The sequence below is a fragment of the Anarrhichthys ocellatus genome, unplaced genomic scaffold (genome assembly GCF_004355925.1).
Source record: "Anarrhichthys ocellatus isolate YVR2014 unplaced genomic scaffold, GSC_Weel_1.0 scaffold198, whole genome shotgun sequence".
NCBI classification, from domain to species: domain Eukaryota; kingdom Metazoa; phylum Chordata; class Actinopteri; order Perciformes; family Anarhichadidae; genus Anarrhichthys; species Anarrhichthys ocellatus.
In genome coordinates this window covers 18,883-36,382 of record NW_022280228.1, presented here as the reverse complement: position 1 = coordinate 36,382, position 17,500 = coordinate 18,883, and the positions used below count along the sequence as shown (strand labels likewise).

General features: G+C 43.3%; 1 protein-coding gene across 8 annotated transcripts in view; it reads left to right on the top strand.

Moving 5' to 3' along the window:
• Positions 1-17,500, top strand: part of LOC116400751 (tight junction protein ZO-2-like) — a 102,369-nt gene that overhangs the window by 71,706 nt on the left and 13,163 nt on the right. For 6 of the 8 annotated variants that reach the window (XM_031878763.1, XM_031878764.1, XM_031878759.1 and 3 more), the window contains exons 8-19: positions 2,365-2,470; positions 3,385-3,506; positions 4,014-4,077; positions 4,893-5,043; positions 5,169-5,277; positions 9,448-9,667; positions 11,581-11,765; positions 12,982-13,077; positions 13,192-13,271; positions 15,297-15,507; positions 15,620-15,720; positions 17,221-17,439. In XM_031878763.1, coding sequence (XP_031734623.1) covers positions 2,365-2,470; positions 3,385-3,506; positions 4,014-4,077; positions 4,893-5,043; positions 5,169-5,277; positions 9,448-9,667; positions 11,581-11,765; positions 12,982-13,077; positions 13,192-13,271; positions 15,297-15,507; positions 15,620-15,720; positions 17,221-17,439 — 1,664 coding nt within the window. The remainder of the gene's footprint in view (positions 1-2,364; positions 2,471-3,384; positions 3,507-4,013; positions 4,078-4,892; positions 5,044-5,168; positions 5,278-9,447; positions 9,668-11,580; positions 11,766-12,981; positions 13,078-13,191; positions 13,272-15,296; positions 15,508-15,619; positions 15,721-17,220; positions 17,440-17,500) is intronic. The other 2 variants (XM_031878760.1, XM_031878757.1) reach the window with 1 other exon arrangement.

Below are 17,500 nucleotides of genomic sequence, written 5' to 3'. Positions count from 1 at the left end.
AAAATAGGAAAGAGGAAAACATGCTGAACTAGAAAGGTGTGCTCAGTAGAGTGCAGATCTGCGCCAGGTGTGTCTGCAACGACCACCGCTGTATTGTGTGATTGAATGAATACAACTCACAATTGGCTAACCCTCTACGTGTGTGTACAGGTGGTGCCGTTAGCCAAACACACCGCATTAAAATGATAAAAGTGGCCAACAAACAAATGGTGATGTACGCCATCAGCGGGCTGTAAAGCATCGCAAAACACACTTCATTTAAACTCAAAAACAAGCGGCGATGTACACAGGCAATTGGCTCAAAGTCGTCGTATAGGACATTATATACGATCTTGTTAAAAACGTAGTTTCATTAGCTGTTGACCAAACACACCACAAACTGTTCCCCTCTCCTCCCACTGTGAGTGCGGAGGGTTGGAGACGCATTCGGCTGTGTTTTCACTAGCGGCCCCTACCAGCCAGTGATTAAGAGTAGTGAGTGAGGATTCTGCAGGTAGTAAATGGCAGTATAAAAAGGCGATAAAAGTGTGTTTTGAGACCTTGAGTATACAGACCTTGAGTATGCAGCTGTAACTGTCAACCCAAAATATTATGCGGTTTGCTGCAGCAGAATGCGAGATTAGCTGTGGACAGACATGGAGCTGTTCACTCACTCACAAACTTACTCACTCATGGACGCTCGCATGCACACGTGCGCATGCAGACGATCACAAAAATAAATAATATAACATCCCATAATATAAGGGTTTAAACAAATGGCACACGCATGCTTAAGTATTGCCAACAATGTATTTCTCATATAGAGCTGTGTGCAATTCCTAGTGATTTGGGATATAGCTGCAATTTTAAGTAAGTTGGAGAACAGTGGTTCTTGACCTTTTTTTCCGGTACTGGACCCCTTGTCCTGGGGTCTTCAGTAACACAGGCATATTGAACAAAATACCATGTGGTAAATCCGGCCGATTTATATGAGCCGCATGTGCAATGCATCAGAACTGTGGCGGAGACACACTTTGAGTGCCTTTTGTAATCTAATTAGGTCATTTTAAAAGATGATCTATTTGTTTTCGGAGGTCGCCAAAAAAACATGACAGCTGATGCTATGGAGACCAGGAACACCCAATTGGTCCTGATATGCTGCTGTGGAGTGTTTGATGGACCCACAGATACACATACCGGCCCATAGAGCCATCCTTATGCCCCGCCTCTAGAGGGCAGACGGAGAGAAAAAAACTCAGTATTGACTAGTTCTTTGAGTCTTTTAACACGATAAAAGCCCACATCTTTCTCCTCGTCTGTCTCTCTCATCCTCTGTCTTCAACATATCTCTCTTCCATTTCAATGTTTCATTCTCGCCTTTTAAACTCTGTCACCTCTGATTATGCAGAATGTCTCTCTAACCCTAATCAAACTAATTAACACACACTAGACTCTCTCTCTCTCTCTCTCTCTCTCTCTCTCTCTCTCTCTCTCTGAAATTGATTGCTGGTGTATCAGGGCCTATTGTTTTCAGAGGGACAGATTTGTGCCACTTTTGTTTTTTAATGGGCTCTCTTTTAATGTGGTTCCCTCGCTTGTCCTCTCACACCTCAAATGTTGTTGTTCTGTATCTGGGTTTTTTCTTGGCTTCTGTTGAAGCTTCCATCGCCTCCCTCCCTCCCTCTCCTCAGAGCGCTGTGCTGAGTGCCACGCTCTGACGGATAAAAGCAGCCAAATCAAAGCCTCTGCCACCCATGTTCACTTCAAATGCAAAAGGAAAAGAAAGAAAATAATTCACAGGAGGGACCGAATGAAAGCCAGGCGCTCTGTGTGAAGAGCAGGCCTGTGTGTAAGCACTTTGGACCAGCTTGTTTTTGGGATTAAAGGCAGTATGGATTCTCCCATGAGGCCCGAGCTGCTTTAAACACAATTGTGGGCCCTCTGTTATTACAATACAACAACCATTGAACCATTGCTAATCATCATATATACACAATGTCGAGGCTGATGTTGGAGGTGCACTAATGGAAACCGATGGCTGCCTGGAAAGTAATCTAAAAACTTTTGGTGTTTTCACACAAATCTGAACAATAATACTGTTCAGATTATTTCGGGCCAATGAATTGAATGTGTTGGAGTGATGGCTGCTTTTATCCTGAGAACTGAGCTGTGGCACTAGAGTCTGTCCTCATCATTTTGACTGACAACTCTAATAGTGTCCTCGGGCGACATTAGCTGGTATCGGGGCTTCCTGAGGCAACCATGTTCTTCAGCTGCTGCTGGTGGTGCTGGTGGTGGTGGGGTCTGGACAGGGGGACTTCACTTGAAAGACGTCTGTGTGTGTCTAACTAAGATGTTTGTCTGTCTGTCTTGTCCGTCCGTCAGACGTGTCAGAGATGGAGTCATACCATTCCTATTCTCCCCCAGAGGAGAGGAGGTCCCGCCAGTCTGACCTGTCCTCTCACTCCTCTAACGAAAGAGACAACCCCAGGTAGGATGGATGGATGAGTCTCAAAACCTGTCACAACTGACCTCCAGTCTGGTGATGTAGACTTGTGAACCAACTTGGATGTGCCATGGACTTGAGACTTAAGACTTAGATGTGTCTTGATTGACTTGAAATTCAAATCTGATTTCCCCCGAAAGACATTAAAAAGCTCTGAAGAGCACTGTTTGTAGTTATCGAAGAGTGCTGCAGGGATGACCTATCTTTGTAGGCCAACTCCAGAAGTTAGCATTGCAACAAAAAGCCACTGGGATATTTGCATTCCCTGCGTCAAACAAACATTTAGGATACTTACACGTTTTATTCAGCATTTTATGATTATATATGATTATATTTATGATTAAGCGTGAATTTGATCGCCACATGTAAGAAGCTAAAGTGAGGCTATTAAACCAACCACACCACGGCTAGCATGACATCACGTCACCCTCACGACAGCGGACTAGTAGGTGTGATGGCGTTATGGAGTCTCATTTAGCCACCTGTTAGCATCCACCTTTTTGAGAAGGTACAAGGTATTTACTGACGCGTTTCATGTCTTAGAACAAAACTTAAAAGTCTCTTAAGCTTGTGCTAACCACAGACCTTATTTCAGTCTTCTAACCAAAAAACCCATTGACTTCAAGACAAATGAACCAAGCTTAAAAATGCTGACTCATTTCCGGGTTTTAGGACTCATTCCTCTGTGAGGTGTCCTGTTGTATCCTATTGTTTCCTTAAAATATATGTGAGGTCTTACTGTAATCGTGTCCCCCTCCTACAGTACGCAAGCTTATTCAGCATATTCTTTAAGGTTTTAATCAGTTGCTGTTACACATTTACAGCCTCTCATCCTGTCTCTTTCTCTCTGTGTGCGTGTGTGTGTGTGTGTGTGTGTGTGTGTGTGTGTGTGTGTGAAGCAGGGAGGAGCCCATGAGGACAGCCAAGATGTCAGCCATGGCCTCCCCATTCAGAGTACCTGAAGACCCCCAGGCCTCAGCTGAGCTGAGCAAAGGCACGCCGCTCATTGAGGAGCCTCCAGGTATTCACTCACAATTGTTTGGTCACTTGGAAACGAGCTGTAAACACAACATCTGACATATTGTCATCTTAGAAACTTGGATATGGCAAACAAACTTCTCAGCCTTCTGACTGCTTTTTATGGCCATTGTTGGTAAAAAATACATAAATTACAGAGCTGGGGAGGGGGGTAATAATCCGAGAAAGAATTCTGAATTTCCGAGATTGAAGTGGTACATTTGATTTTGTGAGTTTTCTCTCGCAAATTTATCACTTTATTCTCAGAAATTCCTATTATTTTTCCCAGAATATTACCCCCTCCCCAGGCTATACAATACAGGTGATTGTTATGCTTCTTAACTACAATGGCCCTCATGCGCCGTCCTGCAGCACAGATTTGAAACTGTAAATAAATAGGAATAAAATGAGTGAAGTGTCAAAGTATCATCGACAGTCAATACTTTTACTGACATAACATGTTGTTTGCTGTTGTAAACATGGAAGATGTTAACAACACTCTCATCTACAGCCGCTGTAACAACCACGCCCAAGATTCTCCTCCGACCAAGTCCTGAAGATGAAAAAATATATGGGTGACTTCTTTTTCTCTCTTCACACTTGCACTACATGTCTCTGGGCACTGAAAACATTTGCTACAATGATGATTTGGCTTGAGCCTGACCATGAGCTGCTGAAGAGTGCTGCAAGAACTCACTGTTGTGTGCCAGGGACGTAAAGAAATACTAAAGCACTGACGCATCACAGTACATCTATTTGTGCAGGCTGCTCTCATCCAGCATTCGATGAATACAAAAAATGATGCGCCGTAATACGAAGGTATCCCACTAAATCATGCATTATAAAGAAACGAATGTTGGATATCCTGTAAACAATTTAATTTGGCTGGAAAAAGTCAAATGAAGATTTTAAAGACCTCCTGTTTCTCAAGCAAATTGGCCTTCTTTTTAAAACCCCAGATATGTAAATAGCAAGTTACAAAAATTCAGAGGTGCACGACCTATGCTCACCACGCGCCGGCCGTGATTACGTCATTTTCTGGCGCGTGGAGGACATTCCGTAGTTACTCCAATAACTGCACCCGCCCAATCTGCACTGTCCAACCCACAAAAATATGCGTCAATCAACCGTCAGACCTGCAAAGCCGCCAACTTTATGCATTATAGTAGCACAATTGTCAGGACTGAGGACAGAGACACGGAGACATGGACAGAGACTGAGGATAAAGCTGCTGTGTGTGTGTTTGCTAGCGAGACAGAGTGAAAGAGGGAGGGGAAGAGAACCTGAAAAGCACGCAAAGCTTCTGTAAGTTGTTAATAACTTTCTCGGGAACACTGCTTTGTCTCTGACCATGTTGTTAACGGCAGCGTGTGCGGTGTCCCTCCTGCAGGCCGAACACAGTGATGGTGAATTTCCAGAAGGGGGACAGCGTCGGGCTGAGGCTAGCAGGAGGAAACGATGCTGGCATCTTCATCGCTAGTGTTCAAGAGTGTAGTCCTGCCGAGGAAGAGGGCCTGCACATCGGAGATCAAATCCTAAAGGTAACCAGAAATGACAAGAAGCTCAGAGAAGCCATAGTGCAAATCACACTGACAGAAAAGTGTGTATGTTGTTATTTGAAAAGTAAATGGTCTTAATCATTGTGCACTTTGTTTGTGTCTTGAAGGTGAACAATGTGGACTTCCAAGGTGTAGTGAGAGAGGAAGCGGTGCTCTTCCTATTGGAGATCCCTAAAGGGGAAGTGGTCACCATCCTGGCACAGAGCAAACCTGATGGTAAAACATTCCCACCATAGACGCACAGCCACTGTTCCATTATATCACGTATATATACTGTATATATACTGTATATATACAACTTGTCTTTTTCTATAAAAGCTAAAACAGGCCATCTATTTCATACAAGACACATACACAGTCTGTAAGGCAGATTATCATGACATCTCATGATATTTAATGAGCACATTCATGCTCCTCAGGAGATGAACCGTCCTTATTTTCAGCCCCCTAGAAGCTTTCTTCTTCCACCTCTTTGGGCCAAAATATCCAAATTACTTTTCAGATATCATAATTTAATAATTTTGAGGATTGTTGACTGATCATGTTAATGCCTCCAATTATTAACATTGTATAATAATTCTGGCATAATTTTGATTTGTTTTTGCAAATGATCACAGAATTATCTTTGCGTTTAGTGTGAACACAGCGTTGTAGTTCTTCTCTAGTACCACCATCAGGACAAACTTTTTATTTTTAACAATGTTGACCCATCCACTGAAGGTATAAATAGTTATACCTTCATTACAATAAACACACACACACTGTAGTTTATTTTGACTGAATCTCACGTAAACCGCCCTGCTGTGGGAAATACTCACTAGAGCACCAAACGTGTATTAATCCGCCGCTGGAAATAGTCCCCAAAAAATGCTCCACTTCCTTCTGTTTGAGTAACGTTTGTTAACAATGGAAGGTGTTGTTCTGAGCAATTTTAAGTGACTCAGTTGTAGGCTTGTCAGCGACATGTGGAGTATCCCAAAACACAGTGTACTTTCCTACAATGCACTACTCTCTCTCTCGGTCTCGGTCTCGGTCTCTCTCTCTCGGTCTCGGTCTCTCTCTCTCGGTCTCGGTCTCTCTCTCTGGCATGTTTCCATTTAATGATGGAGATACCAGCTTGGTCCCTCAAGGCTTTTAGACCAGATCAGGCGAGTTTTGGTTCAGCCAACCGTGACACACATGGGCACACGCCTCCAACTGTGTTATGCAATCAGCACATTGGCCCCCTTGAGCGTGTGGCTCTGGAAAAAAAGGGGCTTTTTTATTGGAGAAATCTATTTATGAAGCAAAAACACATCGCACAGTGAGGCGGAGCCCTGACATGACAATAACACTGACTCTTCACTGTGCAGCACTGTTGAGAGGACATTTAAGGTCATCAGAGAGAGTTGGCAGGTCCTCACATGAAGAAACAACCAAATGAGAGGTCAGGGTGGCAATTGTATTTTGAATGATTTTCATGTCAGATACAATCCATACCAGGACCTCACTAGTACAGTCAGATGTGTGTGCAATTGTTCTCCAAGATACATCTTTATAACTTCAAACCCAATTTAGTTATAATGTAATGTCAGATTAAAAAGGGTGGCGCCACACAAACTAGTTTATGTAGTGTAAGTTAAGTGTATTTTTGTCACACCTTTTGTTCCGATACCATTTTACTTCCTCGATTCCGATATCTGAACTTGGCAGAAACAGATTAGCAATCCGATACCAGTGCGTTATAAACAGAACTATACATTGTTAACACTCTATTCTACTAACCCTGTGTGGATGTGATATGATTGCTGCCACTGTTGTTTGGCCTGGCTCAGGTTAAAACCTTTGTCAAACATCAACAAATACATACAGAGAATATCACCATATTGCTGACATTTTGCTTTATTTGTCCCCGAAGAGCAATTAGCTGCAAGCAATTTGCAGCAAGACATCGGTACGACAATAAGATACAAGACAAGATTTGTTTTTTTCGCTCTCAAAACAAACAAAAAAACTGAGTAGTTTCAAAGGACTTGGTGATGGAATTACAATAAATAAGTTCAGCTGTTTAAATTAAGACTTTTGCTTTTTAGACGATTGTTAAAACGTTCAGAATACCACAGCAACGCATCACAGTGTTTCCCCTAAAACTGTACAATGGGGCCAAAAGAATATATTTTTTAATGCCAAAATTAACAAATATTCACTCCATTCTTTCCCCAATATTCATCCTGTGAATAAGTGTCGTTTGTTAGTTCACATGTCTGTAATAACAGCAGGACAGTCGAGTGCATGTTATCTAAACTGCTCAAGTCAGATGAACAAGTGAAGTGAGTATAACGTTGTCAGTACCGGTTACAAACGTAACAGAATCCGACACGCTAACATGCTGACGGATTCTGTGTTTTTGTGCTGTTCGATGAGCTAAACCAGAGAATATTCGGTTCAAACAGATCAGTGTTGCTGTTTTGTCCTCGTTGTTCTCTGTGAAGTTTGCTGGAAGTCATGTAATATGTGGCCCCAGTGCGTTTCACTGCGCCAGACTACTTTAAAAATAGATGGCAGTTTAAATGGCACATTGCTCATCAGCAACCGGTCATATGGTGGCAATTTGGCTTTGCAATGCACCAAAATCAAAAATACATTCAAAATACCTGTCGTGCCATTTAATCTAGAATGATAAATAGCACCACAGGTAAGAGTGTAACACACCAGTCATAATGCTTTAATGAAATCTGTAACGGAAAAAACAGGTTTAAAAGTGACATCTGTTCTTTTTAAATCCGTGCTGTGTGGTGGATCTAATTTATGCCGACGTGAAGAGTGGTTCAATTTCCAAAAGTGACAGTTAAATGTTTGAAAAAAGTAACTGCTAAATATTTAAAGAAACTTTAAATTGTTAAATTTCAGAACAGAATTTGGTGTGGTGTAATTGTGTTAGCGCACACACACACACACACACACACACACCGGCCTATCCACGAGGCCATAGCAGAAAACCCAGGGAAAAGGGCTGCATAACGTGTTTAAAACTGGGAGGTGTACTTAAACTAGAAGGAGGTTATGCTCGGGGAACCCTTTGTTTTATGTATGTTATCAGTGTGAGATAAAAGTAGACTGAATATATGCAGCTGAGTCTACAGTGTGTGTGCAGCAGTGGATCGTAGTCAGTGTGACTGTTGCCTCCTCTGTTGGTCCTTTTGGGTCAGCGCTTTGTCGGACCACGCACATCAAATCAGGGAGCCGCGCTGGAGCCTGGAGCAGGCCGTGGAGTTTATTTCCATGCAACAGTCAGACAAGTGTGTGCATTTCGTTTTGATTGTGCAAATGAGACTGGAGATTTGTGCAGAGAGGTTCATCCTTGATCTTTGAAGAACACCGCGTGTAACAAAGTAGTCCGAGCTCAAATGTCCACGTGCTAGCTCTTCTGAGCCCAAGGCTTTCATTTCCATTCATTTGTGAAGTATACAAAAGATAAGATTTAGATCTTTATTATTATCACAAATAAAAGTCCATATCAAAGAGACATGGTCTATGTCACGAAGCCTGTGCTCTGGAATTTTATCGTTTTAGGGACAAGGGCTTTGCTGTTGTTAATTTTTTGAGGGGGCGAAAGCCTAATGCCATCGATTTTAAGTACGCAGAAATAATGAATGCAACTTCAGGGTTAACTTATCAGTGAAATTCTATTTTAATTGTGTTGATTGTTTTTATTTCCTACTTTGTTGTGCTGTAGCCTACAGACAGGAGTTTTGGGTGCATCCCCTGAACCACCAAAGGAGACACTCAATTTTCCATTAAAGCAACTACTACGGGGAACTTTCATTTCGTGTTGATTTTGGCGGTCCCTGTAGACAAAAGTGGTAGTGCCTCAGGCATTAAAAAAACAAAACAAATAGAAATAGACAATCTATCCGCTGATGGTTCCGTTTAATTATTGGTTCCGTTGCAATTAGGGTCTTATAGAGGCATCAGTATTACATTAAGACTGTTTCATAAGTGTGACACTTTAACAATATGGTGTCTCTCTACCTTCAAAGCATTCTGTCAGTACAACAGTAAAATTCATATTACATAAATATATATCCAAATTCATCACACGGGTCTAATATACTCAGTTTATTTAGTTTAGGCAGGTCACCCTAAAAAGGGGTGGATAGTAAAAGGTTTATTTATTACCTGAAGTAATTAAATTAGCACAAAAAGTACAGGTGGTGTTCCGACAGACCTCACTTGAACTCGGAGGACGTTTGAGAAGTTGCTTCAATCTGAGTCTAGTGGTCCTCACTTTGTCTGAGCCTCATTCTAACATGTTACTCCTCTATTGCTGCCCTGCTCTCCTCTGCTCTTACATCCAGCTTTCTCTCCTTCCTTTTAACACCCCCTTCTCTTTTTTGGTTTGTCTAGTCTACAATGACATCTTGGTGTCCGGGCGCGGAGACTCCTTCTTCATCCGGACCCACTTTGAGTATGAGAAAGAGACCCCTCAGTGCCTGGCCTTCAGCCGGGGGGACATCTTCAAGGTGGTGGACACCCTTTACGACGGCAAGCTCGGCAACTGGCTGGCGATCCGTGTTGGCAAAGACAAGCAGCTGCTGGAGAAGGGCATCATCCCCAACAAGAGCAGGTAGGCCTTCAGTCAGTTCTACAAAAACACTGAAGGTGTGTCCTTCAGAGGGTAGAAAAGGCCTCACTATCCTTCAAAGAAAATGCTTGTCACGTCATCTGGAGGGGCCGGGGATCGAACCCATCTTGCGATTGGAAGACGACCTGCTCTTTCACTGAGCCGCAGCCGGCCACCATCATCATCAGCTCAGCATGAGGTCATGGTGGGTTTTAAAGCCCCCGGGCCGACGGTATCAGACTGCTGAAACTCTGTGAGCCGGTCAAAATAACACGATTATCTTATAATCTTCACGTGTGGTGTCGGCCTATAGTTTACGTTACTGTGTTTACTCTGACACTAACCACAGTCTGTTCGGTCCACGTACTCTGTGATAGTTTGTTGGACTAAATCCAAAGTGGCAGGAAACACCTCGTGTTTGAGTTTTTTCCTTCCCGCTGCCAGACACTATTTTACCTGGAGTAGAGTGGGTTGCTACGGAGAAGGATCCATCAGTTAGCAGAGCTGCAGAAACTTTCCTTCAGCAAGTAAACCACAACGCCAAAAGTCCCGGCGGGCTGGTGGAGCTCTGGGTCTAACCTTTTCGAATGGCAGCAACAGAAAGTTTGCTGCTCTAGCGTGGAGTCGTGGTGGTCCGGGATCAGACCCCCAGCGCTGTGGTTTACGCTGGCTGAAAGCTGACAGCTAACTGCTAACTGGGAATGTACAAGTCTTTTCTCGTTTCTGCCCCTTAGGATTTAATAAAACCAACAAACTATCAAAACGTACACGGACCCTGGATCTTCAACGTGATTGACAAGCCCTCAGGGCAGTTCTACTTCTTCGTCTTTCGGACACTACAGTGATTCACTATCGCCTCTCCGGGTACAAGTGGTATTACAAGACAGGACGGACCGAGGATAGCTGGTTAGCATGATCTTATCAGCAGATATTTCTGCAACACACAGATGTCTGTGACATAACGTCAACACTGCAACCTCTTCACATTCTGTTGATAATGTTTTTTACTAAAATCCTGAGCAGATCTTACACATTGCACCTTTTAAATAGTAGCAAACTAAATAGAAACGAAAGTTACTATCACAGTGCTCAGGTCCTTACATAAAGAACCTCAATCATATGAAGATACAACATGTATGCATGTATAACACAAATCCACAAAGAGTCGATGAAACTGAACAGTGTCCTCTGAATCTCTCTCTTTAACACGCCTTCTATCAATGGCACAAAATTGGGAAGAAAGGTGCACAGCACTGCTGCAGTGCAGCACCACTACTCTAACTGTCCCGGGAGGGTTGCTGTGATTACAGGTCCGGAGCCCAGAGGCTGAGTAAATCACTGGCATGAGACGACCCATGTCCCAGTGGTATGCTTCGGTATGAGTCTTGTCTGTTTTAATTACACCACACATTCACTCTGGGGGAAATCAGTGTGTACTGTAAAATGCCCAGAATGTGTTCAGTTAATAGCTTAGTAAGTAGAGTTTATGTCCACAGCATTAATCTAAAAGACATGACACAAAGTTCTCCACAATCAACGACATCCTAGCCAATCCTAGCTTCCATTGGGCAAGAGGTAGGGAACACATCGCCAAGAAAAGGACATGGCTAACCAGGCGGCAACCTCGAGTTCTAAAAAGTGAAGTCAATGTGGAAGTACTCTAAACTTGCATTCTCTCAACTGACCATCAGGGGGCGACTCCTCTGGATGCAAAAAGAAGTCTGGTTGTATAGAAGTCTATGAGAAAATGACTCTAGTTCTCTCTTGATTCATTAGCTCAGTAAACATTGTAAACATGAGTTTATGGTCTTAATTAGTGGTGTAACAGATCGTTGTCGATCCGTGATCTGTACGGACCACGGTTAGCCGTGAACAATCAATGGATTAGTGACAGTTGCATTTGTCCTCCCCGTCAGAGCGGAGCAGATGGCCAGTGTCCAGAGCTCTCATAAAGCTGCTGCGGGCGATCGAGCGGACTTCTGGCGGTTACGAGGCCAACGTTCTTTGAAGAGGAAGGACCTGAGGAAGAGCAGAGAAAACCTGAGCAGTCAGACACTGGCCACGCGCTTCCCAGCGTACGAGCGAGTGGTGCTCCGAGAAGGTGATTGTCTTTATTTCAGTTTGTGTAAATACTGGGAAAACAGAAGCGTCCACTCAATGGAGTTCAGATCTCCGCCAGGTTTCTCTCCTTTTCCCCTCCCAAAAAAAATCAAAGTTGAACCTCAATTGTCTCTCCCTGCTTCAGGGATTCATTCATCTTTAACATGCCTTACATTAGTGGATCATAACATATGGGGTATGGAATTAATCTGCAGTTGCTTCGGTTGAAAATGAGACCAAACTTTTCTGGGGATGTTAGAATTCAAGCCACGACAAAGACCAACGTGTGGCCTGCGACAGACTAGGTAAGGCTTGTTTGTAGCTGAGCCGATTGCTAAAAAAAGCCTTTTGCTACTGAAGCGGTTGTTGATCACTTGCGGACTTTACCGGCCGGTTGAGAGTAGCGAGGAATCAAGAGTCAATGACGATATAAATACGGTCAATAAAATAGTTTTTTCAAAAAGTGTGCATCACTGCAACCATGAGAGGTCCTTGAGCATACAGTGATAGATGAGCACCAAAACATATTAGACTGATTGGATCAGTAGTCTGTAAGATTAGCTGTGGACAGACAGACGGATAGAGAAACGCACACACACACAAAACCGAACGGATCGTCTCCACTCAGGTTTAAGCATGGTGAAGATTTAAAATACAGTAGTTGTATACGTGATTTGTCATCAAGTTATTTTTTCAAAAACACCTGCAACCTCACATTTAGTTTGGTGCTCTCGTTTTGGTGTAAGAATGTGTAGTTTGGAACTCATCTATTCTCCATAATTAAAAAACTAATTAAAACACATATTTGCATGGCTAATGTTATCATCTGAATTTAGCCAATCACAGATATATTCTATCGGCAACTATGTTGGTCTGTAAGTAACAAGACATGTACAATACAATTTCAAAGTGTGTCATTTAGACATTTCATAATTTAACATGTCTCCACTATATAGTTTGTCCACCAGAGAGAACTGTTTAATTTTAACACTGTAAATTGTCCTGCTCACTACATATCTTGTTTATGTTAAAAAATCAGCGAGATACATCGAAGACCACTTGACTTTCAGTGCAACAGACTTGAAACTGTATCAGCATGTGTGTGTGTGTGTGTGTGTTTGGGTGTCCACGGGTCTCCACAACACGCCATCAGTGTGTAATTGAGGTAAAGTTTTTAAACTGTGAGCAGCGTTGTTATTGACAGCATGTCGTTGCAGCTGGTTTCCGGCGTCCCGTAGTGCTGTTCGGCCCCATCGCCGACGCTGCCAATGAGAAACTGGCCTCCGAGATGCCCGACCTGTTTGTTGTTGCCAGTGAGTCTCTTTCTGTTCACGTGTTTGTGTGTGAAGGTCTTCCTTACCCAGTGAATATATGTCCCGCTGCTGCTTCTTAAGAGCCTCTCCACTGTTTCTGTGTTCTTATGTTAGAAACTGAGCCGAAAGACGCTGGATCTGAGAAGTCCTCGGGAGTGGTTCGCCTGAACACCATCCGACAAATCATCGAGCAGGTGCCCACTCTCACACACTCGCACACACACACACACACACACACACACACACACACACACACACATTTCAGTCTATGTCATGTCCAATATATTCATTTTGGAGGAAAGAACTATTACATTTTATCAATCTGTATCCCTAAAATTGTAGATTTAGAATGTAAAAGTACCTGCAATTTACCATAACCAACCTCTGAGGTTAACAGTTAGTTAGTTAAGCACATTTATTGTATTTTCTATTATAAGTCTCAAGATCGGTTTTGCAAGAGACCGTCCAAAAAACCTCGAAAAACCCTTCCTTTAAAAAAGACCCCTTCAGAGGCAAATGGTTCTAGGTAGAACCTCAGCCCCTCCCCTCTCCCATTTGGAACATTTATTACTGAGACTAAGAAAGACAGATAGTATACTAATCCAAGATCCCAGCAGCAGCAGCAGCTGTAATAAAAGCATTGTGAAAAGGAAGTGAAGGAAGTTCCTTTTAGGAACACAAGCTGATCTAAGCATGAACCAATCATGCAGTGTCTTTGATTTGATACATCCTGGCGCATGCACAATATACTTGAAGCCAGACTACTTGTGCTCCAAGCACTTGGTTTGTAAAAGATATTGATGCGGTTGAGGAAAGCACATTGAATAATTTACAATGAAGGATCAGGGATACAGCTCTGTTTGGCAGCAGAACCTCCAGGCTAGCTGCTGCTGTAGCTGGTGAAAATCATCTTTTATTTACAAAAAAAGCGAAATGTGTCTTTATCTCCATAGTCTAAGATAAAAGAGTATCTTAAACAGATGTTGATATTAGACTTTGACACCCTCACAATGAAGTTCAAGTTTTGGTCATTGTGATTCCAACCATATCCTGGCATGAGTTTTCTTCTCCGGGTGGGACAGGGAAGTATGGAGGGAGAAAGATATGGCAATATTTGGGTGTAATAAGGTGGGGAGGCTGGCTTTGAGGTGGTACTAACCGCTCGAAGCACTTCATGACAACATAGGTCAGTTTAGCAGGATACAGTTGACCTCTTGGGAACTGTGATGACGGTGGCAGCCTGGAGGCCTGTGGGAACAGCAACCTGCTTCAGTGAGATATTAAAGATGTCTGCTGTTGCACAGTCATGCTGGCTCTTCCCCTGATCTGAAGGCAGCATTTCTTGTTAAACATTTCATTTATTACCATCGCAGCAGTTCTACGGTAGTTTATTCCAATTTTTCACCTGCAGTCTTGACTTCACGTCCCCCTTGGACCTGCTTATGACTGGTAACGTTTAACCTTCAGTGGACTTGGATTAAGGAAAAATGGTGTTTGTTAAAGGGCTATCAAAAACAGGAACAACATATTCAACACACAGCACGACATACTAGCTGGGTTTTCCCATTTGCGTCATTTTACGCGCATTTTTGACATATTGCAGTAGAAAATCCGTATGGAAACGGCAAAATTCGCTAAAAGTCCCTAAATTGTGCAAAAAACTTTTTTTACACCCGCTAAAACATTCCTTGCTTGTGCATTTGAATCATTACATTGGTTTGTGTTCTTCTCTCCGACAACATGAAACGTGGCCAATACTAGCTGGCATGACAGAACAATTAAAAGTGGACTTTTGGGTATATTTCGGACCACTGGGTGTGAACTTACACTTCCTGCGTAAAGCGTAGCTTATACCCCCAACTTCTGACAAAACTACACTTTGTGTAGCCGAGTTTATTCGCTCGAAACTAGTTGATGGATGCATTTCCTTTTTGTGCCACATTTGAAAAGTTTACTCAAAATTTGCTTGACAATTGAACGGAAACATGACGACTGCTGGGTAAGTAACAGGAGTACATGCAGAGAAGAGTTATAAAGATAGTGACTTGACTAAGTTATGCAGGAATATTTTTGGACTTATGAATTCAACTTTTCATTTTTTGCATCATGTGTCCTTAAAAAAAGAAAACTGCCTTTTGTAATATAGCCTTCACACCAAAAAGCACGTCAGCAGATTTGTTTCACCATTACCTTGTGTCTCCGTTCCCCACGCCACTCAGGACAAGCACGCCCTGCTGGACGTGACGCCCAAGGCGGTGGACACCCTGAACTACACCCAGTGGTACCCCATCGTCATCTTCTTCAACCCAGACAGCAAGCACGGCATCAAGGCCATGAGACAGAGGATCGTCCCCAACTCCAACCGCAGCGCCCGCAAGCTCTACGAACAGGCCGTCAAACTGAGGAAGACTTGCTCGCACCTATTCACCGGTACGGTCCACGTACATGTACGAACATTCAGTCCGGCTGTGATACACACAAATATCCATATTTGCTGTTCATTTGAGTGTGTATGCTGAGGTTTGATGGTTTTCTCATCCAGCCACCATTGATCTGAACTCGGCTAACGACGCTTGGTACGGCGGCGTCAAAGACTCCATCAGAGAGCAGCAGATGCAGGCTGTGTGGGTTTCTGACGGCAAGGTAAATACACACACCCACACACACACACACACACACACACATACACACATGTTGATTTCACAGGCTTCAGTCAGGGATAACCAGGGAATTGAATCCCCCATGTGAAACATTTTCAATGTAATTAAAGCATCTTTTCATTTTTTTATTATTCTGATGTATTAACGTATTTTTTTTCTCAAGAGAAAATTGTCGCAATCTGGGTGTTACCTTCGGCCTATTACTGTGCCCCGATGGAGATACAAATTATTTTTTTGAATTCCACACATGGAGGCTTTAAGGCTGCAGCTGGTAACTTTAATACAAAATAACTCTTTAATTCACCCCTTAAAACTTTTCTGAGCTGCAAAAACAACATCAATAAACTGGAAAAACGAATCAAAAGATTAGGCCTTGAAAGTGCCAGCTTCAAGTGTGAAGGCGTTTGTTCTTTCTAGGTTTTGGCCACTGTTCCCTTCAGCTTTAAAAAGTCTGGGGGACACGGTGACACTGCTTTCAAAAAGTTAACTGGCAATGTCTGTTAAAGGAGCACAGGACTACGCCCACAGAATGACCTTTTGTGCATCAACGAATGACTCGACCCGTTCCGTCTTGAATTGTTTTTCTCACACGGTGAACGAAAGAACCCTGAAAACAGAGACAAGTCTTGATGAACTGAAGAAAGATGGGGGCCGCGTTTCTCAAAACTATATCAACTATACATGTTTTAACCAACAGGCCATTTAATGAACAGTGAAGCCAGTGCAGAAGTGCTTTAATTAAAGAGACAGTTCACCCAAAAATACATATTCATCCACCTGTAATGCTATTTATCAACTCCATCTTTTTGATGTGAGCTGCCTATTCTTTGGTATATCAGCTGTCGAGATGTCTGCTGTTGTCTCCATTATAATGGGACTGGATGGCACTCAACTTATGGTGCTCAACTTTTACACTTTGGCATCCAAATATATTGTTTAACTGTTACTTTCAATTTTGGCATGTTTAGGTAGATTGTAAACCTCAAAGTGTAAAGTCCAGCAGAGCCACTTGGACTCCAGCTCTCAGCAAAGACACTGGTGACTGAAATGTTCTCACACTTTGATAGGAGCGAAGGCCAAAACTACCCAGGCTGTAAAAATCATTTTAAATCAGTCGCATGAGGGGTTAAACCCGAGGGGTCACTGGTTTACACTCTGCTTTCTTTGTGTGTTTCTGTTATTTGGTCCACCCCTTTTGTATTAATGAGGGAAGGACTGCTTTATTACACTGCATTAGGTTTAGTCCTTATTCCTGTATTATAGTCTGTAGTGGACTGACTGCCCTTCTATCCTCCGGTAGCCTTCATAGTAGCCACCCGTGGGTGTGCGCTCTGAGCATGCTCACTGTGTCTTCCTACTTCCTGCCAGTAGTGCTCTACAGCTCGGCTCTGTTTGTCTTTCTCTCTTCTCTCTTGTTCTTGTGCTATCCGTCTGTCCATCCTTCCTTCCTGTGCACCCAAGATCCATCATGTGTCTCTTCTAGCCGGAGGGAGTAGAGAGTGATCTGGACTGCCAGGACGTGGAGCGCCTGTCCTTCCTGTCCGCCATGTCCGCCGACTACCTGAGCATGGACAGCCGGCTGACCTCCGACCTCGACGACACTGCCGACGAGGGCGGCACCTACACCGACAACGAGCCCGACGTGGAGATGGTGCACATCTCTGCCATCAGCCGCTCGTCGGAGCCCGTCACGGCCGAGGAGGTCAGAGTCACGCTCACACACACACACACACACACACACACACACACACACACACACACAC